This window comes from Gobio gobio (assembly GCF_949357685.1).
Source record: "Gobio gobio genome assembly, chromosome: 22".
In the NCBI taxonomy this organism is placed as follows: Eukaryota; Metazoa; Chordata; class Actinopteri; order Cypriniformes; family Gobionidae; genus Gobio; species Gobio gobio.
This window is the reverse complement of record NC_137118.1, coordinates 18430789-18454440: the sequence shown is the minus strand read 5'-3', so window position 1 is coordinate 18454440 and position 23652 is coordinate 18430789. Positions and strand designations below refer to the sequence as shown.

The 23652-nt window shown below is 41.7% G+C and overlaps 1 protein-coding gene across 1 annotated transcript in view; it reads right to left on the bottom strand.

Annotated features, from left to right (window-relative positions):
- Positions 1 to 15020: 15020 nt before the first annotated feature.
- The window catches only part of itga1 (integrin, alpha 1), a 60149-nt gene continuing 51517 nt past the window's right edge, over positions 15021 to 23652 (bottom strand). The window contains exons 21-30 of the mRNA XM_079803865.1: positions 22690 to 22770; positions 22533 to 22609; positions 22331 to 22420; positions 22083 to 22191; positions 18876 to 18989; positions 18690 to 18794; positions 18489 to 18599; positions 18287 to 18382; positions 17075 to 17188; positions 15021 to 16991 (exon numbers count right to left, since the gene is read on the bottom strand). Coding sequence (XP_079659991.1) covers positions 16929 to 16991; positions 17075 to 17188; positions 18287 to 18382; positions 18489 to 18599; positions 18690 to 18794; positions 18876 to 18989; positions 22083 to 22191; positions 22331 to 22420; positions 22533 to 22609; positions 22690 to 22770 — 960 coding nt within the window. The 3' untranslated portion in view covers positions 15021 to 16928. The remainder of the gene's footprint in view (positions 16992 to 17074; positions 17189 to 18286; positions 18383 to 18488; positions 18600 to 18689; positions 18795 to 18875; positions 18990 to 22082; positions 22192 to 22330; positions 22421 to 22532; positions 22610 to 22689; positions 22771 to 23652) is intronic.

Sequence of the window (23652 nt, the reverse complement as noted above, 5' to 3'; positions counted from 1 at the left end):
AGTTTCAAAGTAAACAGGAAATGTTTAAGCAGTATTTGAGACCAGCTGGCTCCATTTCTGCTGAATTCTGCAGTTCCACTGTAGGCTACGTGTGCCTAATTGTCAAGACTCATGTAAGCCACAACCTTAAGCCTATGGGTTCCAAACTAGGTGTTTCAGATTGTTGTTTTAAGAAAGTTTTTTTGTTTTGTTTTGTTACAGTTTTTTACGATTGTTTACACACTAAAATAGAAATTTCCACACAATTTGCAAAATTCTACTCCAATGAGCAAAACACCTCCAAAGATTTGCACAACATTACACACAAGGTCTGCTTCACCCTTTTTGCAAAACATTACACACAGTGATTTGTAAAACTCTTCACACATTTTCACACCTTAGACACAGATAAGGATTGTGAGGTTACTTCCTTGTCATTACAAAGCCCCGGATTGCCAATGACCACACTAATGAACGAATTGGATAAACACATCTACCAGGTGTGGAAGCACACATTTGTTGAAAACATAGCACTCAGGCTTTTACAGTAGTTTTTCTTCAGAGTAAAAGTTTATGTACATCATGCAGTAATTTTTATTTGTCTACAGATTTTATTTGTTTCATTGATTTCATTGTTGGTTGATTACTGTAACTGATTATGGTAAGAAATACTCTTAGTAAGTAAATAAATACTTGACATATTCAGTCTGCAGCATCAGTGTTGTGCAGTGCAGTAAGGTTATGGTAGGCCTACAGTATTTGTCTACATTCTCCTATCTCAAAACAAATCATGAATAATGTTGTGAGTTTCTCACTATTTTTTGTCACCTAAATTATTTCTTACATACAGTAAGAATGTCTGGCTAAAAATCTATTTTTTTTTTTTTTTTACAAATGTGTTTTTTATTTATCACAGCAGTGTGAAACTGGCTGCAATAGTGTATGATCATTGATGACTGTGTTGGTCAAATGAAAACAAATAGCATTTTCACAAATATGTGTATATGTTTTGACTGAAGTGTGTCATTTTGCAAACAATCTAGGAATTTTGCTAATTGAGTGTGGTGTTTGGATAATTGTGATTATATTTTGACAAAAAGAACTCTGTTTTCAAAATTGCGTGTAAACAATTGAAAAAAACTGTAATTAATAATTAATCTAGCCTATCAAATCTATAAACATGATCGGTAGGCTAAATGATTATTCACTAAACACTGATGTGATTAAGAAACACCAATAATGAAATTAAGCTATAGGCTACTTATACCAGAGGCGGTTCTAGACCCTTTTTTGTCTGTCATGCCAGCCCCCCTAAAACTATCAACTATCATCATGTTATCAAAATGTATTGAAAGTGGGAATCACAGAATCAACACCGGCCGCCACATATTGCGTGTCGTTATTCATTTTTAACGCTATTTAAAACACTCGTTCAGCTGCATTTCCTTTCCCTACTCTCCCTCCGTCTCTCTGTCACTCACGCGCGTCTCTCGCTCTCAATTTGCCAAACCTGCTTTTGATATGAAACAAAGTCTAAGCTTTTAAAATTTTAATACGAAATTCAAACAATAAATAGCGTTTTGGCACTTATGTGGCATAAGCATAACAGTTAAAGCCAGAGGCGTTGAAAAACAGGGTTGCGACATGCTCTTATCTTCCGGCGGCGTGCGCGGTCACGTGGTTCACCGAGCGCTCAATAGTTCTAAACAAACCAGCACTGTCAATAGCCTACATTTGAATGGCTTAAGCGGAAACACAACAGCTTCACTATACAGGTATTTGCAGCAATTTTCGGTAAACAGTTGAGCATATTGTGCATTGATTATTACGTCAACAATTTACAGCAGGGGTCTCCAAACTCGGTCCTGGAGGGCCGCTGTCCTGCATAGTTTAGCTCCAACCCCAATTAAACACACCTGAACATGCAAATCAGTGTCTAACTAGGGCCTTGTAAGACACTGATTAGCTGCCTGTATGGCTCTTTAATAAATATACAGTCTATAGTTGCTCAAAAAAGTATTGCAGATCATAACTGCTTACTTATTTTTAGGTTTTGCATTTGAATACATATTTAGACATGATCAAACACTAGATTTATTTAAATGTGAAATTTTAAAACGTCACTAACTTGCATCCTAATATTTTTAATGATAGGCCTATATATAAGCACACACAAGTGAATATTAATGAATGCGAGCAAATATAATTTAACCCAAGAAAAATGCAAGAATAGTGCTAAAAAGGCAAACTTATTTTTCCTTACATGTACAGTAGGCTATATTCATATGATTTGATACTGAATCAAGATATGATCCATTTTTAGAGTGTCTCTGAAACAACACTACTTTTTGGTAGGGAACTTTAAAGTCGGGAATAAAACCGATGTTGCGATATTTGTGCCAATCACCAACCCCCAAATACATTTGTGCTATCCTTTATATTTGTGCTATCGACATTCTGCAATACACAGCCACAACACTCACTCAGTAGTGTTATCAGCAGTGAGGGCTTAGCCCCCCTAAGGGTGAAATCCTAGAACCGCTCCTGACTTATACAACAATTGGTTCCAGTCTTCAAATTTGTTTGATTGAGCGTTACATCTTTGCGCCTATAGGCGGCGACAGGTGACTGTCTTTATGAGCGAGACTGTCTCAAACAGCTGAGCCCTATTCGAGGTTGAGTTATTGGGTCTCATTCACTAAGCTTGCGTACGCACAAATTTGTGCGTGAAATGTGTGTACGAATGATTTTGAGAACATATCACAATTCACCAATGATTTCGTAATATATATTTTTTTGTCCTAAGTTTATGAAAAAATATAGAAACAACCGAAATCACACGTGGCTTTATTATCTTGTCAAGAAGTTATATTTCACCCTAACATGACTACATTGAAGTATATTGCATAAATTACATTATATAATCCATATATAAACTTATATAATGAATTAAAGGGTTAGTTCACCCAAAAATGAAAATAATGTCATTTATTACTCACCCTCATGCTGTTCCACACATAGACAGTAAAAGAAATGGACACAGCGACCCCATAGACTTCAACGCAGAAAAGTGAAGTCAATTAGAAGCACTCACTTCCTGATGGCTGAGCGTACTGCGCAGCCTCAGACTGAGCTTGATGGCGTAGATGTGACGTAGAGTAACCTGTCTGACAGTTGTAAGTCTTCTAGTAGTTGTGCAAAGTGAAATCTGAATCACTGAATCTTGCAGAGACGGAGAGCTTTAGCAGGGGCAACTTTTGGTAAGTATTCTGATTCATTATTTTGACATTTTGCATAGTATTTATTTATTTTAAAATGTAACGCCAGTGCGCCATTTTAAGTTAATGCATCCTGTCTATACGGGTATATACGGTCATTTCTCTACTGCGCGACAGAGAGTCGCGTGGTTATGACGCAATCGTTAGCCTGTTCCCTTTCGAAAGGGAACTCGCGCTGCGTCAGCTTGACGCTACGGAGAACACCTCCAGCGTGACAGGTGTCTGAACTACTATCGAATCACATCAGTCCTACTGACCGGCGACAGCCGATGATGTCATCAGGGTGCGACCAGGAAGTATATAAGGGCGCCTCTGCCAACATGACACCGCTTCTTCGTCTTCAGGGTCTGTGTTGTCTGAATTGCTTCGAGTTAAGGTAATCCAATTCATTATTGTATACACACAAGCTGTGTGTTTCTGCCTGGGATCAAGAGCATGCACAGTCAGCTCTTATCGAGTTGTTTGTTTGTTTGTATAATGTGAGCGTTTGTCAATCTGAGATCGCTCTGCTCTCGTCTGATTCTCTTCATGAGGGAAGAGGGTTTGGCATCCGAGACTGATGATGCGGTCCCACTCATGCTGAGGCTGAGCGCGGACGCATGTCACGGTTTCCTGGATAGAGCTCGCTGAATCTTCACGGGAAGGCATTCTTCCCTTTGACGATCTGGTGTAGCGTCTGGAGTGTCTCTCTCTCTCTCTCTCTCTCTCTCATGGGATCAAAGTGATCAGAGATGCTTTCCTCCAAACAGCTCTGCATATAAATTAAATTCCTGCTCCAACGGCTCCAAAAAGTCTGAGTCAGATTGCACCTCCGACTGTTTAATGACCAGCTAGAGTGTGACCAGAGGACACTAGGAGGGCCCTTTCTGAGCTTCAATCAGATTCTAATCAGCCAGGACAGTTCCCTCACCCTTCAGTCTGGAACGGCCGGGGGGTGACTCTAACACACACACACACACACACACACACACACACACACACACACACACACACACACACACACACACACACACACACACACACACACACACACACACACACACACACACACACACACACACACACACACACACACACACACACACACACACACACACACACACACAAGCATTCCCCTCTATTTAGCCTTTAATTAAACTATCCCAGAAATTACATATATGATGATTTCTTAAGTTTTCATGCTCCCCATATTTCTTATGTTTGCGTGATGTAAGAGCTATCTTAATCGCTCAAAATTGCTCTGTATAGAAGATGCACTGCCTTCAGGTCTGTAAACAAATGTTTGATGTCTAAGAGTTCCTTTTTCTGTGTCTTAGTCAATGGTACAAAGTATATGATTATGAGATGTACCGCTAGTATGTTTTAGTCCTTTTGGAGTGAAACTTTACTAGTTCTGGCTTCCAGCAAGAACATTCCATTGAGTAATAAAGTCCGAACAAAGAAACTCTCTCCCACCTGAAATTCACACCAACGATTGGTCGACGCAGGGAAAGTGGGCGTAGTTTAATGGACTTCAAAAGACAGTAACACTAGCATATCTGGGCTCAGTCGACTTGCAAGGACCCCGACGAGACAAATTTCCTTTTCCTCCCATCTCATCAGCGCGGCTCGCAGGCTTCGACCTGCGAGCCGGCGCGGTCCAGCCAAGCTGTTGTTTCCTTTGAAGATCGACGCGCTCCGCGACACAGCCAGCGGCGCGCTCCACCAGACCGAGGAACTTAGCTTGGACGAGATGAACTTTCCCTTCCAAGACGCTCCCTTCCCAAACACCTTTAAAACTCCCGCGGACCAACGAAGCTCCGGAAGAACCAAACGGAGAGAGCGCTTCAGCGCACAAACACTCTGAGAAACGCCAACGCACACATCTTGCTTTACACAACACCAAGAAACCATGCAAGTATCAATTCTATCGAAATTTAGATGCGTTTTAAGATTGTACCCCTGTTTAAGGTGATATGGTTCTTGCTGGCTCTAGTGGTTATGTCTGGGAAGGTGTCGGATCGGACACGATCATACCCTTCTTCCTTTCCCTTCTCCTCTGTCCTCCCTCTATTTCTATCCTTCCTATCCTCCTCTTTACTTTCCACTATTCTGTAAATACATGTATTCTTTATTTAGTCATATGTAATCGTAGTATTAATCTTTATTAAAATCATGATATCCGCATTTTGATTGTTATTGTTTGCTCACAGAACACGAGTCCCTTTAATGTCAGATCTGAGCTCTTATAAGCATCGTTGAATGCTTTAATTAATACCATAACTCGGAAAGTTTGTCCTTTGTGGCCAGAGGGATAAATTTCCCGAAAATTGGGTAGGAAGAATAGACCTGGTGAGTGGATAAAGAATTACCGCTCGTTCTTTAAACGGAACGGAGAGGAATTTGAATCAACTCCCTAGGTTATTCTGTGATTATTTAATATAGATATATCTGTAGTTAATTGCAATAAATTGTTGTTAACCATATATATGTATTATATATTGCATAAATACCGAGGTTAGGTATTCCCCTTTTGGGTGATTTTGGAGATTTGTGATTAGATTATAACCCGTTATGATTAATCATAAATCCCTAAATATTAATACCCACAATTCCCTATTGAGCTAATTTTTAATTTAAATATATATGTAACCCTAAGACGCTACACTGGTGGCTGACGAGACTTGTTTGCAAGTGCTCTAGGGATGGCTGTGAGAAGGAGGATTGATCTTCTCAGCCATACCGACTGTGTATGCTGAGCCGATGAATGTTATGAATCGCGCTGCAGGCGGGCTGCGGCCGCTGTGTTGTCGCGTTAGAGGAGAGATCGCTCGTGTTAGACTAAACGATCGATTTCTCCCCAGCCATAATCATTAGCTCAGTTGGGCTTTCATTCCTTCCTGATTTTCCTAGTTAGATCGAGAGGGCATGGAATAACCTATATTCGGTTCATGTTCACTGATATCAGCGGTATGACATCAGCAGTATGCCGCTGATGTCGGGAGGATGGTAGAATATGGGTATGTGTCGTTGCCTCGGATTAATGGGATGTTTTATCTCACATCTGGGAAGCTGAGAGCTCTAACCCTGCCACCTAAACGATGTGTCATTTTAATGGCAGGGCATACACAGCAGCGGGTCAGCCCGGTGCTACTTCTTACACCATGGCGGTGTTTCATGTGCACCAGCCGGTTTGCTGAGGGATCTCGATCAGGGGATGTTTTCCCTGATGCGGTGGTTGCGCAACAGGCGGAGTCTGGGCCCGAGGGCCAGCATCGCCTAGGAATAGCGAACATTTGGCAGCGTCTGAGGACCTGCATGCCACTGAGATCTGGGTCCCAGGTAGGCGGGAGGCGTCACAGTCCGAGGACCGGAGACAGGGCTGAAGGGCCAGCATTGCCTCTCGTGCGCCCCCACAGTCGGGGGTGGGGCACAGAGAGGCGTACTCCCGGGAGAAGTAGGAGCTGTGTATCACAAAGCGCAGTCAGCGTTCATGATGGATCTCCTCCCTGAGGGTGAGATGAGAAATTACATTGACCCTCACTCCTCTTCTTCATCATCTCCCCAGGCGCTTCTTACATCCGGCCTAGGTGGGTCCGCGATGATGTGCTAGGGCCCGCCTGGCTGGTCGGTGAGTGCGCCCCCTCAGGCCTGTGGTAGGGGTACACCTAAGCATACATGTTGAATTAAGCTTGTGGGTGGATATCATGGCGCGCCGCAGGCGAGCGGGTAAGTCCCCTATAAGAGGGAAAAATATTATATATTTTCTGACTTATGCTCCCTGTAGAGGGCTTCGGGGGTCGCTGTGGATCGTTGGATATTTCCTAGGGCCTGTAGTTCCCCTGTTAGGTTGGCTAGAACGATAAAATATTATTTACCAGTTGCTTAAGCTCGGTATAAGTGAGCTAGTATTGCTAGTGGAAGCCAGCAAACACTATATATGGTACACGCTGTGAGAGCTGTACAGCCCCTTTTTATTCCCAGACCTAAAAATCTAAGATACGCTAGAATTAGCGCTGGGAATGCCGCTCATTCCTGTGGGTGTGTAGCGGTTGTAAAAAAAAAAAAAAAAAGGGGGGTTTTGTTGAGGGAAGGCTAGGCATTTTTCTACTAGTATTAAGCTGCTAACTGGTAGCCGCCTCAGGGTAAGGCGGTCTGTATCTTCTCTCAGTGTAAATTTCTGGTGAATGCAGGATCAGACTATGCTAGAACTACAGTTAGATCTAGAACCAGATCTATTTAATGACTGGCACTTCTACCCGAGTGCCCCTTTTGCTTGGTGCAATAGTAGTGGCCCTTTTTTGGACCTCGGGTATAGATCTAGATTGGCCTAGGCTTTCTAGGGATTACGGAGTCGCACGCCAAGAAGCGGTCGCGCTCCGGGTAGCTGTTCCATTTTTTGAACTTAGCTTTATTATTTGTCCCTAATGTAGCCTCCTCTTATGCAGAGTAGTCCGGCCAAGGCCCGCCCCCTTACCTCTGTTCTGGGGCCTTTGCTAGTAATGCAGGTTGGTGCTGTGCAGAATTGATAGCGACTTAGCCAGTAGTCGTGGGGCAGGGTTAAGGCGTTTTTCATGCAAGTACGAAAATTCCGTATGCATAGCTCAGCCCGGCCCTCCAGAGCTAGTTTTAGAGGCCTCCAGTTTTTTGGCAGGCGCTGGCCTTTCTTGTATATGCCCTGGCCAGTTGGTTGTACTCCCCTGACAAGGCAGGGTAGATTTGAGTACCTCCACACCCAGCTCTGTATCATTCTGCCTCACCCATGGCTCGGGTTGAGCAGCACTTCACAACCTTTTGGTTTATGTAGGTTTGGTCGTGAGCTCCCTTGTAGCCAGAGCATTGCCATGGCTGACACCCTCACACGGTATGATAGGCCGCTATTAAAGCTAGGACCTTCATGAGGTGGGTGGCGTTTGTGGTACTCCCACCGCTTAGGGGGTACAAGGCGTTTGGTTTGCCGAGTACCCTGGTATGGACAATGTGATTAGGTTCCAGTGTTTGTAGGCGCTGCCGATAAGACTGCACCATTGTACAGTTGGCTCCAGAAGGAATTGGAGGCCTCCGGGATGGGTCACCCAGCTAGGCTGGGATGATTTGTAGGCCAGCTGGCTGTGAGTAGCGAGCTGGGGCAGTCTTGGCAGTAGACTCCAGGTCAGGTGGTAGGCCTCAGAGTTAGGCCTCCTTGCGAGTGAGTCCAGACGTTTGGGGAGGTTGGCAATTTACTAGCTGCAACCTGGAAAATAGGTAGTCAGCCTTGGTAGGCCTTTGCAAAGTTCGGCCCCTTGTGTATTGCGGTATTTATTGCTCCCCAACGATGTCGGCTTTCAAGTAGCAGATTTTTCCCAACTATAACCCTAGTTAGCAGTTGGATGTTAATTTTTGTCAGCCAGCAGAGAAGCTACTGTCAGCCCAAGGTTATAACATCACAGTTTTTCACTCCTGTCACCAGGAAGCCGTCCCTGCAGGCCTGCTGTGAGGTGGTAGGCCCCATTAGGCCTCCCTGAAAGCAGGCTCCCATTCGCCAGTCACTGTGTCAGCTAACATGGGCTGCTAAGCTGTTGAGGGGTGGTAGGCCGCACCAGGCCTCCCTGAAGACTCTGCATGAGGTAGCAGGCCTCACCAGGCCTCCCTTGACGACGCATTCTTGGGCTCAGTCACTTGGCAGGTTGTGATGAACTGTTGGCAGGTAGTAGGCCTCACCAGGCCTCCCTGAAGGAGGGCTCCTGTTTGCCAGTCGCCGTGTCAGCTAGCACAGGAGCTGCTAGGCTGTTGCTGGGTAGTAGGCCGCACTAGGCCTCCCTGAAGACTGGTCGTAAGGTAGTAGGCCTCACCGGGCCTCCCTAAGGGCATGTTCCAGGGCTCCAGTCACCTGAGAAACAGTTAGCACGAGTCGCTAGCAGGTAGCAGGCCGCACTGGGCCTTCCTGCAGGCCCGCTATCAGGTAGTAGGCATCACTAGGCCTCCCATGAGGGCGAGTTCCTGAGTTAGGATGCTCGGCTAGCTGGTGTAGCTTGACCTTCAGGTAATAGGCCTTCACTAGGCCTCCCTGAGAAGACAAGTTTCCGTTTTCCAGCTACATTGACAGTTGGCTTCAACTGCTATCAGGTAGTAGGCCTCACCAGGCCTCCCTCTAAGCGAGTTCCTGAGCATGACTTCTCAGGCTTCTCTGGCATACACTTCTATCATACAATGGGCCTCACTAGGCCTCCCTAATGGGTCTTTGGTTCTCAGTACAAAGACTATTAACTGGCATGACGCTGACAGCTAGTGGTCACCCTAGCGCGACTGTTGTCGCTTCTGCTACTTGGTCCCCAAGGAGGGGATTTCAGCCTGCAACCTGGTTTACCTACCGGGCAGCCCCCTTTAAGCTCCCCTCCTTTCGGAAGGGTCGTATGTGAGCCAAAGCTGCCTGGGCCTGATCGGGTGGTCGTAGGCCCCTAGGGTGGCCTCCCAATTAGATCAGTTTTTAGGCCAGTCTGGCCTCCTGAGTGTTTCTATCTGATAATAGCTCAGTAGATCCTAGGATTGAGCAGATTACTCCCCTCGCTGGCAAGGGTAGAAAGCGCTATGCTGAGTGCTGCTCTCCGGGATTCCCGTCTCTGAGATCCGGTCCGAGGAGGCCACTGCCATTCTGCAGTTCCTGGGACTGGATGCCTCTTCAGGAGGCGAGTATCCAGAGGCTCTGTTATCGAACAGACAGGGATGGCCCGGCTGAAGCGCCCGTTAAAAAAGGCACCAAGCTAGGCCTCCTTGGTGGCGGTAGTGGCTGGCTGGGGCGCCCTAGGGCCCCCTAGCCACATTCCCTTAAAGGAACCCCCTTCCTTTGAATGGGTTGGATCCAGGCCTTTGAGCGGCCTGGGTAGAACTTCTCTAATACCCCTTTTCCACCAAAGCAGAGCCAGAGCTAGATCGGAGCCAGAGCCTAGTTTCAAATCGGTTCTTTGTGTTTCCACACACAAAGCCCCAGCTCCGAGCCAGGAAAAGTGGTTCTTAAGTAGCACCAAAACATTGCTGAGCTAGAACAGGGCTAGAAGTAAGAACCGATTACGTCAGGTGCTGGGGGCGGGGTCAACAAGACGAACACAAACTTGAGATCCGCCATGTTTGAAATAGCAGCTAATGGAGCTAACAGCTGCTGTTCATTTGTAATCTCCGTCTATACAAATTACGGCGAACTACATAAATGCGTTGGATTCGCTGTGTTTGCGTTGTGTTTTGATGCCGATGTAAAGCCATGTGAATGAATAGTAACGCAACGTTTGCATTGTTGATGGAAGGCTTGTTCGCAGCGGTGCTGTGCAGAGACCGATCGCCGTATGATAACGAGTCCATCGAGAGCATGTGACTCCTTATGCTTTTGATTCACTCATGCGTTTTTTTTATATCATACGTGGATCGGTCTGCGCAGTGACGATGCATCTCGAACAAGCCTGGTGTGTGTGTGTTTCCCGCTGCCCAGGGTTGCCAGGTTTTCACAACAAACCCGCCCAATTTCTACTCAAAACAAGCCCAATCGCGTTCCAGGGGGGGATTCCCCAGTAAAAATCACATTTGAGGGTTAAATAAGTGTTTTTTGGCATGGTTGCCTACTAAAATTCGCAATATGGGGCTAAATATCACATAATTGGGGTCGCTTCATCCCGCGGACATGAAAAAACAGCCCGCGGCAAAACCACATACTTGGTAACATTGCCGCTGCCTCGCTAGCGTTGCTGAGAGAGATGAGACGTAAACAGTGACGTAAGACTGGCTCTGTTGTGGCTCTCAGCAGGTGGAAAAGCAAACCGGTTCTTAGAAGGCTCCTCAGTCGAACCAACTATGAACTGGGACTAGCTCTGGCTCTGAATTAGCTCTAGCACTGCCTTGGTGGAAAAGGGGTATATGTGTTCGAAGCTTCCTACTCAGGCTTATAGCTTGGGCTATGACTGAAGGGAATGCTGTCACTGACAGCCTCTGTGACCAGAGGGGGGGTGGTTCAGGCAGTTCAATTGAATTTGCTTGTCCTGACAGTTGTCACTGCCACTTGGGCATGCACTCCCCTCGGCATGGCGGCGTTGGTATTTCGTTCCCCGTAGCGTCAAGCTGACGCAGCGCGAGTTCCCTTTCGAAAGGGAACTTCTCCGGTTACGTAAGTAACCTAGGTTCCCTGAGAACAGGGAACGAGACGCTGCGTCACTTTGCCATGCCTCAGGGTTTGCCTGCCGGACAGTCCCTGAAGACGAAGGGCGGTGTCATGTTGGCAGAGGCGTCCTTATATACTTCCTGGTCGCACCCTGATGACATCATCGGCTGTCGCCAGTCAGTAGGACTGATGTGATTCGATAGTAGTTCAGACACCTGTCACGCTGGAGGCGTTCCCCGTAGCGTCAAGCTGACGCAGCGTCTCGTTCCCTGTTCTCAGGGAACCTAGGTTACATACGTAACCGGAGACGTTTTTACAAAAACGGCTTCTACAGGGCGATAGTGTATTTTTTCGGGATTTTTGGGAGGAGATTGGACCTTTAGCTTTAGTTTCTACATTTCCATAACTGTTTATTTCACACCAATATAATGAATTGTTCTTCATCTGCGAGAGTGTGGGTGGGCTTTTGATATCGCATCTCTACTTCGCAGATTCTGGTGCCGGACTCGGTCCCAAATCTGCGCAAGATGTCAGCGCCATATTCGGACCTCTGGATGCTTCACTTACTTCAGCGGAAGCGAATGAAGTCGTGCCGTCCATATTTTTTTACGGTCTATTTTCCACACCCGTAAGACCTACGTTTATCTTCGGAACACAAAGTAAGATATTTTTGTTGAAATCCGATGGCTCAGTGAGGCCTGCATAGCCAACAATGACATTTCCTCTCTCAAGATGTACTAAAAACATATTTAAATCAGTTCATGTGAGTACAGTGGTTCAATATTAATATTATAAAGCGACAAGAATATTTTTGGTGCGCCAAAAACTAAATAATGACTTATATAGTGTATATAATGGCTGATTTCAAAACACTGCTTCATGAAGCTTCGGATCGTTATGAATCAGCGTATCGAATCAGTGGTTCGGAGCGCCAAGGTCAGTTTGCCGATTTGACACACGATCCGAATCATGATTTTTCATACGTTTTGTATTGTTAAAAATCACAGCTTCATCAGAATGGTACGAAACTTGGTGACTTTTATGACACTTGGAATGTGAACACAAAAAAAATTTGAGGGCATGATTCAAACCGTCTGAGAGTGGTCGTAAAAAAAATGGTCACCCCTCCCATTCAAAGCATATAGAGAAGCTACGGTGGCCAGGCCGACACAGGACAAACATGTCGTCATAGCTATAGCTCTCTATGGAGCAGTTTGTCCATTTAGGGCTACTGTAGAAACATGACGGCGCAAAATGGCAATTTAACTGTAAGGGTACCTGCGGTGTATGTAGATAGAAATTACTCATTCTAAGGTAATAAAAAACATAACGGTTCATTATGTAAGGTCTTTATACACCACTGAAAACATAGAATGTATATTATATTGCATTTATGTTAATAGATCCTCATAAATACTACACACTGCACCTTTAAAGATGATTCTCTCAACTATGTTACGTAATTAATTGATATACCATTTTACTTCATGCAATATGTGGGTGGGTTTTTTTATTTGGGTTTTCCTATTCAATGCAATGTATACACTGTCTCTAATTTGCATATTAATGTTTTCTTGGAGAAACATGCAATGAAAAAAGAAGTGTAATAATGGGAGTAATAGTTGGCAACATTTTCATAATTCTATCTAATATTTTATAGGAATATTGATATGTAATTTCTTAATTTTATGATTTAGGTCCCAGTGTCCTCTGGACATCAATGGCCTGCTTCATAACAAAAAGTCACATTTTGATTAGAATCCCCATTACATTTTCCCGAGATGTTGATTTATAACAATTTAAAACTTTTCAAATGGTTTATGTCATTTAGATCATTCATCACTCGAAATGGTATCTCTGAAAAGCCCTGCATGTGCTCTTTACAGGACATCCAGACTTAATATACTGTGACATGTATGGTTTCAGAGAAATTCACTAAAATATAATGTCCTCGCATGTGGTTAGTGGCACCCATGAGGTTAAAAACTATTGAAAATAAAAAAAAGCTCTGTAAACACTTGCATTTTTTTTTTTACAACAAAGTGTCCCATCGGGTAATCAAAGGTTATATAGAGTACACACTTGCACGCTTCAAGCCTGCTTGAATACTTGGGCCAAATAAGGGAAATACAAGTGATGCAAGTGCAAAAACCGCAAGTGTGGGTATTTGGACAGGGCATTTGTCTGCGCAGAGACGGAAATAGTTCATTTGGAACTATTTAACTTGGCAGAGAGAAAATAACTTGTAACTATGTATATGTTCACTTTCTGCATTAGTATAAATAAATACACACAAATATATCTCTTGAAGTGTCTAAATTACAAAATAAGCATTTATTTTTTTCTGCGCATTTTCTTGACAATATGTGCAAGGCTTTTTAAATCTGTGCTGAAAAGTATGTACAACATGAAAAACCAGTGCATTACATAGAAACTTCACAGCAGAGTGTCTCACATGTGCTCAAGACCAATGTCCATCTGAGAGTGAGGCTTGATTATCCTACATGTTTTAAACAACTTATTTTTAAACACATTGTGTGTGTTTGAAACATGAATACTGTTGATTGGGTTATTATATACAATAGAATCATGTTTGGCATCTCATTCAATGTACAATGTACAAATGGAGCCTGTGAACAACCTTTTGAACCACACAGCAACTCTTTTCATGCCAACTTAAAATAACAAAAATGATGTGTTAAAATGACAGTGACAATGGCAGTACCACATGAAAATGAAACAAAACCCTTTTTCTGAAACTTCCTGCAAAACACCATCATTAGGGTGTTCAATTAAAAAAAACAATTTGACTAAATTAAATACAAAATAATTAAATTATATTTAGCACTCATTCCAAAGCAGAATGTGTGATAAATATTCACACTTGAGGCTCAAGCTAAATTTCTAGCATCTCTGCCATAGCATTCTGAGCTTTCATGTTTTTGTCAAAAAAGGGAGCATTAAAAACAAAATATATTGAAAACAAAATATCTAATCACTGATTAGAACAGTAACAGTTCGAACAGTAAATTATGGAGCTTTGTGCCGCACAAAAGCTTGCGATGTAAGTTTCACACGTTGCACATGGTTTTTACAAAGCAAAATGAAAAAGGGAAGGAAATAACTGGTTGTGCGGTTCATATACTTCGAGTTTGTGGCAGGCTCTGGTTAGCTGTTGCAAAAATAATATTACAAAAACAAAAAGTTTAAAATATCCAAAACAGAAAGACCCCTGAAAAAAAACAATAACAATAACTGCAGAACCATAAATAAATGTAGCTAACATCTTTTCTGCTTTAACAGCATGGCTTAATGCATCATTAATTAATTTATTACAAATGTATTTATGCTCCAAATAAATGGGAGACATAATGCAAAGAAGATTTTTTCTTTCCATTCAAACACCCAGTGCATTACAAATTAAGGCACTGTATATGTACACTGTGTTTGACTGCATCCTTTGCAATATATAATTCAGACTCTTGTTTTGCATTTTGCATAATTTGTGCACTCTGTGTTTGATTATTTCTGTTTTCCAGAATATATATATATATAAATCTGAAATGTGTAATTGTTTTGTTTGTTATTTTTTACTCCAGCTTAAAGGAACATGCCGACTTTTTGGGACTTTAGCTTATTCACCGTATCCCTCAGAGTTAGATAAGTCCATACATACCATTCTCATCTCCATGCATACCGTAACTCTGTCTGACGCACTCAACCGCTAGCCTAGCTTAGCACAAAGACTGGAGGTAAATGCCTCCAGCTAGCCTACTGCTCAATAAGTGACAAAATAACGGCAAATTTTTCCTATTTACATGCTGCAATGTGTATAGTTACATTGTGTACTAAGACAGACAGAAAATGAAAAGTTGCGATATTCTGGACCAATATGGCTAGGAACTATTCTCTCATTCCTGCGTAGTAATCAAGGAATTTTGCTGCCGTACCATGAGTGCAGCGGCGCAATGATATTACGGTATTATATCGTTGCGCTGCTGCACCCATGGTACGACAGCAAAGTTCCTTGATTTTTACGCAGGAATGAGAGAATAGTTCCTAGACATTTCCGCCTAGAAAATCGCAACTTTTTATTTTCCGTCGGTCTTAGTACACAAGGTACCGTAACTATACACATCGCAACAAGTAAATAGGAAAATTTTGGCGTTATTTTGTCACTTATTGAGCAGTAGGCTAGCTGGAGCCGTTTACCTCCAGTCTTTGTGCTAAGCTAGGCTAGCGGTGAGTGCGTCAGACAGAGTTATGGCACGCACAGAGATGAGAATGGTATGTATGGACTTATCTAACTCTACAACCAGTCTAACTCGACATGTTCCTTTAATATGAAGAGTCATCTATAAGTCATTTGTTGGTGAATTTCCTTAAAAGTTATAAACACTGTGTCTCTATGGCGATCTCAAAACATTGCTCTGTTTTCTGGACCTTCCCATCCAGTGCGACAAAAGCAACATTGACTTAACCAATGATGTGAGTTTAAGTTGGGGTTGTCGACCAATAGGAAAGTTTGGAAATCCTGTTTGAAAACAGTCATTAGTTTGGTGGTGCATAAATTGCACACTTTAGCTTTAACAGTTCTATTTTTGTCAAGTAATTGTTTTTCTAATATTTACATATGGCAAGAACCGTACAAGAAAAGTTGATGGCAGTCCAATTTTTGTGATTCCAGACATTCACTGAGTCTGCAACCCATCTGGAATACCTGAGAAGCACTGCAGGCATCAAGATGCTTTCTACTTCAAAAAAACAAGACAGGTAATCACACTGAATACAGATGATGCAATATTTTGATAAAGCCATTATTTCATCATTAAGCGATATTGCAAACATAACTTTATATACACTTTAAGCTTTACATTTACAGTACAGGCCTTTTCCTCTTCATTATTGAAGACAAAAAGGGTGAAAAACATCAGTGCCAAAAAGTTGCTTCGTGAACAAAAGGAATGTGCCGATATTCATAGCCCATAACACTAATCAAAACAAATGCTTTGAACTGAAAAACATCCCTGTACAGCGCGTCATCGAAACAAGCTCTAAAAGTGAGTTATTGGAATAGACCTCCATATATAAACCTGATGCCAATAAGAGTGTATGTTTCTGATTACAGGACTGTAGATAACTCTAGACGTTTCCAGGACAGGTTCCTGAGCCTTGCTATGCTGATGATGAATGCCGTAGGGGGGTTACAGATGAGGGTGGCTGGTGGGATGTTGAGTTAAGGCTAGATTGAACCTTTGATGCTTTGCTGTTCAAAGCGTGACTCTCGAGGTTTGGCAAAACGTCCACCAATTTTGTGGCGTCTCAAAGGTTCACTTGAGTTCACATTCAGTCGAATTTTGCAGTGAACACATAAAGATGAATGATGAGTGTCAAGCAAAGCACTGAGTTCTCTGTGGTATGCTCTACAATATACTCTCGGTGAACCCAGACTCTGACCTTCATATTTCTTTAAGTCCCTAGTGATGGTTCTGCTATGTGATCTCGATGACCTTGGCTAGAGGTTTAGTATGAGTTGACCTGAGGGATGGAGGCTACTGAAAACGCAGGCTTCAATCAGAGTCCTTCATTTCTTCCTTCATGTCTTCAACTGATTTTCTCTTGAAGAATCCAGCCTGGAGGAGAACATTCAACACAGTCAACATTCAACATCACTGTGCTGGTGTTGAGCTAACATAAGCAAAATAGTGATGCTTACCTTCCATAAGGCGAAGATAACAAGTGCCAGTATTAATAGTCCTATAAGAATACTGAGGATAATAATCCATAGTGGGATTCCACTTCGTATGTCTTTGGTGACTTGAATCTTCACCTGCAGTAAAGATGTAACACTTGTCATGTAACTAGCTAAAATGGAGTAAAGTGCTAATTTAAAGGTGCTGTAAGAGATTTCAGCCATTTTTATAACTTAGGGCCCTATTTTAACGATCTGAGTGCATGGTCTGAAGCGCATGGCGGAGGTGCACTAAGGGCGCGTCCGAATCCACTTTTATTAGGTTAACGACGGAAAAAACCGGTCGGTGCGCCAAAAGGGCTGTACCTTGTCTCTTAATGAGTCATGGGTGTGTTTTGGGCATTTGCTATTTAAACAACGTGCCGCTGGACGTGAAAATGATAACTGCGTCAGGCTGAAACTAGATAAAAATATGTCCGGGTGTATGATAGGGCCCTTAGTTAGACACTGATGGTATATGTGACTACATTCTGGGGGCAAAATTAATCTTTCTCCTTTAAAAGTATGGCCATTTAAAAGTAGCCGTACTAACTGACATACAATATAATAGATATAAATTAAAAATATTTCTTCTTTTTTTCATTTCTGATTTGACACTCCAGTTAGTCCACACTGTACACACTACACACTGAACTGAGAACAGGACATCCTGAAAACTGTTCACCTGAATTCACCTGAACATCGAGTTATGACATTTTGATTAAGAATTATGAGGTCAAGGAACCTATGCATGGATACATTTTTCACAATAAGATCTATAGATAGGGTGAACAATCATGCTGACTTTAATAATAAGAAATAAACTATTATTTAGAGAGGCAAGATACATTAGTACCATAGGGTAGTAGCCTATCTGATATATTGTATATATATAAAAGGTTTTTTTTTTTTTTTTTCTCCCTGCTGCTCAGAATAGCGACTAGTGAAGGGTTTGTCAGTGTTGTCATAACATCATTTTAGGGTGATTCCAGATTAATTATTCACATGACTTTTACAGATTAGGCAATTGGCTGGTACCAGGAACAGTTTATGTGTGGTATTTAAAAAATTCCTTACAGCACTTTTAAATATAGACGAAGCCTAATGCAATTTTTAATCTTAATGGTCATGAATTTAATTTTAAATCCTGCTCATATTGATATTGGTGCAGAATCCAGGGCTGGTTTGTTTTCATACCTGTCTGGTCTTGACGTTATCATTTAACACAAACAGGTCCGTGTTCTTGTTCTCCAGCATGGCATCGACACCCATGTAAATGCTGGAAAATTCTCCCTATAGATGATTAATTTTTTCAGATGGCAATGTATATTACTACAACATACTGACAGATCATACATAGCAGAACTATGAAAGTTAACAATCAAACAGAAGAGCGTACTTTGATGAAGGTGGGTCGCCACACTCTGAAAGTGATGTTGATCTGGTTGAAGTCTTCAGGATTGATGGAGCAGATAAAGGACACACAGGGATTTCTTTCTTCTTTACAACTCTGGGAGACAGAGAAAAAATTAGATGCGATCAGATACCCATTTCCAATGTGTTTATTCACATATTCATAAGAAAAGCGATGCTTACTCACCAAAAGATAGATGCTCAAGGTCTCTTTTTTAGGATTCACTGTATGAGGTTTGGCAGGCTTGATTTGTAAAGGGTCAATCCATTTATTGCCATCACATGTGATGCCCTATAAGAACGAAATGAGGCAGCTGAGATATTTCTGAGCCAGTCATGCAGATAGGGCCACTTGAGGAATCGGAGCACCTACCGCTGTGTGGGAGAGATATGTGGGGTACAGCAGCAAGTTTTTTGCAGCCGTTTGATAAGGGAACTTTATTGTGAGCTGCACTAGAGGACTCGGCATTCCAGGATCTCTCTCAATCTGTTGAACACAATCAGAAATCAGTCAGAAGTATACTTGTAAGTGTAGTGTTTGGAATTAAATGTGCATAAAAGTATACTTTAAAGGGTTAGTTCACCCAAAAATGAAAATTCTGTCATTAATTACTCACCCTCATGTCGTACTCACCCGTAATGGAGGCCTATCTGAGGCCTTTCTCAGCCATCAGCTTTCAACAAAAATATCTTCATTTGTGTTCCGAAGATGAACGGAGGTCTTACGGGTGTCGAACGACATGAGGGTGAGTAATTAATGACAGAATTTTCATTTTTGGGTGAACTAACCCTTTAAGTGCAACAGTAGTAACTTAGTTTACAACAAAGTTTTTCGTTTGTACTGCAACTATACAAGTGCACTTATAACTAAGTATACTGATCGTTTACTAGCCAAATACTTGTAGCACGTTTTAGTTTATTAAGTACACTTTGAAGTATACTCTCAGTAAACAATTTAGTAGTTTAGTAGTTTTACACTGCAAGTATACTTGTAAATAGTGTTGTCAAAAGTACCGACTTCAGTACCAAGTTTTAAAAATTGGACGCTTTGAGGGCTGTTGAGCAGAATCGTAAACTGATTCTGATTGGCCATTGTGTTCGGATGTTCATCGGATATGTCTGTGATTGGCTACAATGATCAACACATGGGAGCATATGAAAGCACAAGCAGGCGTCTATCAGCAGACCAGTCCTGCTTTCAAATGCTCCTGTGTGTATCTGTGTAAGCGGTCGGTGAAAAGTGTCATTGATGAATATTTACAACATGTTTTTGAAGAGCTGATCAATGCAGCCAATCAGACAAATATGATGATGCACAATGGCAAATCAGAGGTGTTTACGATTTCGCTCAAAGCATCACATTTTTTAAATTTCAGTACTTTTGACGAAACTTTTAAGTTTTCTTCAAGTAAACATAACATCATACTTATAGTTTATTTATATATATTTTTTGCACTTTAAGTATACTACTATTTTCCTATTTAGGTATTCATTTTTTTATACTTGAAATATACCTTTATATCAACACTTGAATGTGGGTAAGTTTTAGCCTGACAAGCCAGACCCACATCAACACGCCATTGGCAGGGCTCAATCCGAGGGGCGGGATAAACGTTTTTCTTTCAAATTCCCTCTGCACGCAATAGGATAGCGCTACAACCAACCAGAGCAATGAAGAAGGTGAAGCGGAGCTAGTTGATAGATTAAACTTTTGCCAAATCCGGTCGGCAAAACTCAGAACACATGTTCCTTTTTTAAGAATGACTTCAGTGCCGTTCTTTGTTCTTTTCTCAAAGAAAAGCTTAACTCCAAGTCTTCCAGAGTCGTGGCCAAAGCCGATTCGAAAGACCGCTGTTCGCCAGCTTCTTTGTTTTCAAGTGGCACGCGGAACCACCACAACTCTGCCGTCATTATGTTAAGCCCGCCCACCGATTCTCTACACGATGTGATTGGCCTGACTAGAGTTTGGTTTTTCCAGCTCGCAAGCCAACGGAGAGTTGCTAGACGCCCTGGCTGCAATTTCTATTTTCTGCCGCTAGGGTGCGTCTAGATTTCTAGGCTAGGTAAGTTTAATTAAAAAAGCAACATTTTAAACAAAATTAATGAAATGTGTAATGAGATGTGTAATAGCGCCGCCTACCATATAACAGTGAAAACATGGATAGCCGGAAAATTCAGTCAATGGCAGATAGATTTTAAACTGTAACTCAACCTCAGGTCCGAGCCTAACTCCACCCACTTGCAATTTTTGAATAATACTGGAAAAGTTGGCAGAGCCCAGCGGAGACAGAGGGGACGAACTGAGGGCAGGGCTGAGCGGGGGGCATGCACCTGAGACCCACAGTGACAGATTGACTGACAGCTGTCAGACTCGCAAAGATGGACTGGAGTGACGCCAGTAAATTTGCAACAGAGCGGTCATTCGAAGTAGAGGACTTTTCTCCCCCACCTTCACCTGAAGTGAAGGAATGTGAATTGTCTGTAGACACAGGGCCAGAGCCTTTTCAATAACTCCCAATGCCGACGATGTTAGCAAAGCAGCAGCGTAAGAGAGAATGGGACCACTGACCTAATCTATGAACAGTCAAATCCTTATACTGAATGCCACTAAAAACAGATTGGATACATGCAATGTATTGTCATTCAAATTAACTGAATCAATAGGCAGTGCAGGACCAATAATTAACTTAATAAGTAAGTCAATTCCTATGTATTGCATTGGACTAGCCTAAACAAAAACTCACATACTCAGAATTAGGAACATATCTGTTTTCTTTATAAACAATGTAAGTTTATAAAACAGTATGTAAAACTATGTGAAAAAAGTATTTAATAGGCTACTCAATCAAAAGAGTAAACACAACTACAAGGCAAGTATACTTAGAATAATTAATTATACTTTTAATTATATCTCGATCAGAAGATTGAGTATAAGTGCAGGCCAAATATACTTAGACCTTTCTGACTGTATAAGTCAAGTACGCCCTCCCTGACCACCTGAGGGCCCCACAGACTACAGATGTTTTTAAAAAAGACTTAAAAACACATCTCTTTAGAAAAGCATACAACTGACATGTTTAATTTTACTTTTAATTTGTTTAAACTTAATTTTAACTCTTGACTCTGTAGCACTTTGAGATTGTTTTAAATGTAAAGTGCAATATAAATAAAATTGATTATTATTATTATTATTAAGTATACATAGTGAAAATTTAAGTATATTTCTTAGAAGTACATAATAAGTAGACTGAAAGTATACCTTCTTATTTTTAGTTTAAAAGAAGTATACTAATAGCACACTTGAATAAACTTATTTTTTGTAAAGGTTGGCATCATACCTTGCCAACCAAGATGACTCCTTGGTCACACAGTATCTTAGTTTTGACATAGTTTACTTAAACTACATAGTTCTCCTTCACAGTTCCCCATTTGTCCTCTCTCTTAACCACATGATAGTCTAGAGGGCCTGAAGGAAGTGATTCAAACTCCAGGCTGAGGTTTTGAGTCTTACCGTGGAGCTGATAGTCTAGAGGGCCTGAAGGAAGTGATTCAAACTCCAGGCTGAGGTTTTGAGTCTTACCGTGGAGCTGATTTTCACCTCGTCCCCGATCACACTAGTGTGGTTGAAAGTACTGGGTATTGTCTCCTTCTCTTTCAATATGATATGGTCCTCCTTCATATACTTGTTACTACAGTAAAACACGAAATGACAATCAGACCAGTAGTTCTGGTGGTACAAAATATGATATTTAATTAGGTTAACTTAGGTTAAGTCCGATTCTTCTGGTTTCGGCAAAGCAGATTGGTTGGTTTAAATAAGGCACTTACAAAATGAATCGCAGGTTGGCTTCATGCTTCACAGGGATGACGATGCTCACAAAGTAGTCTTTCAGCTCTGAGTCTGACCGCTCACTATCACTGTGGTGAAAATATTAATTATAAACAACAAAGTATCTCTATTTGATCAAGTAAGTCAAACTCAGTAAAAAGAAGATTTAATTGGTAACTTTCAAATGGATGCAATTCTTACGTTGTTGCAGTAACATTAATCACAATGTCCTTACGAATATGGGAAGGATTGGGCTCAAATTGGATTTTGAAGCTTTCCTGTTGGATTGACATGATATGAGTGTAAACAGAATGAGATGAAACATAATGCTAATTTGATAGCAGAGGCAAAATCTCACCTTTTTGCCAGTTTTAAGGAAAGGATATCCAACTGCACATACTATTCTGGTATTATTAGTTTCACAGTCCTTCTCTTTAGGCTGCAGAAAAAAATGAAAACAGAAATCGTTTTTTTTGTACATAGATTTAAAGGAGGTCTTATGCTATTTCATGCATTCTGACTTATTTACACTGTTAAAAAGTTGGAAAAAAAAAACGTGTTGGACATATGACGGAGTATTTATGTGCCAAATACACTCGTTTTTTTAGAGTATGGCCCTGTTTGACGTCATAAAGGGCGGAATTCCTTGTATGGGCTCTTCTCCCGGATGAGGGTGGGCGCACATCAACCAGAGCGAGAGCAAGAGTGTGCCCATCTGCACCATCCCATCTGTGCACCAATAATGCGACTATTTATAATAATCAGAGTATGGTCATAATTGCAGTAAGATGTTTACATGAACTCTTTACTCCAGTTTACATGCAATTTTCATTATTCTGATTATTCACTAAGATTATACCACACTAAGATAGGTATACAGTATGCATACTACCGTCCATTGTTTTAATCTACTCGCATCAAATTCAGAATACATTTTTATGGATGTAGCTTATATTATTCAGCGTTTGCCTGCTGCCGTCGTGTTCTTTGCGCCGTCTAGATGAAGATACGGAGCAGAGACTGCACAGCGAGTTGTGTTGACAGAGTTTAGTGATTTGGAGAAGGGAAAACTACAGAACAATGTCATGAAGTTCATTCATAATAATAATGCGATTAAGGCGTTTACATGCCTGTTTATTGCTATTAAAATCAGTGAATGCCACCTAGTTTAATGCGACTATGGTTACTGCGATTATGAGCTTAATCGCATTAGTTTGATCAAAGTATTGCGTTTACATGAGGTAAAGTTTCCCAAATAACCCAGCATTAAGGAAACAGTGGATGCAGATTGTTTTTCCGGAAGTACTGCAAGTGTGTTTGT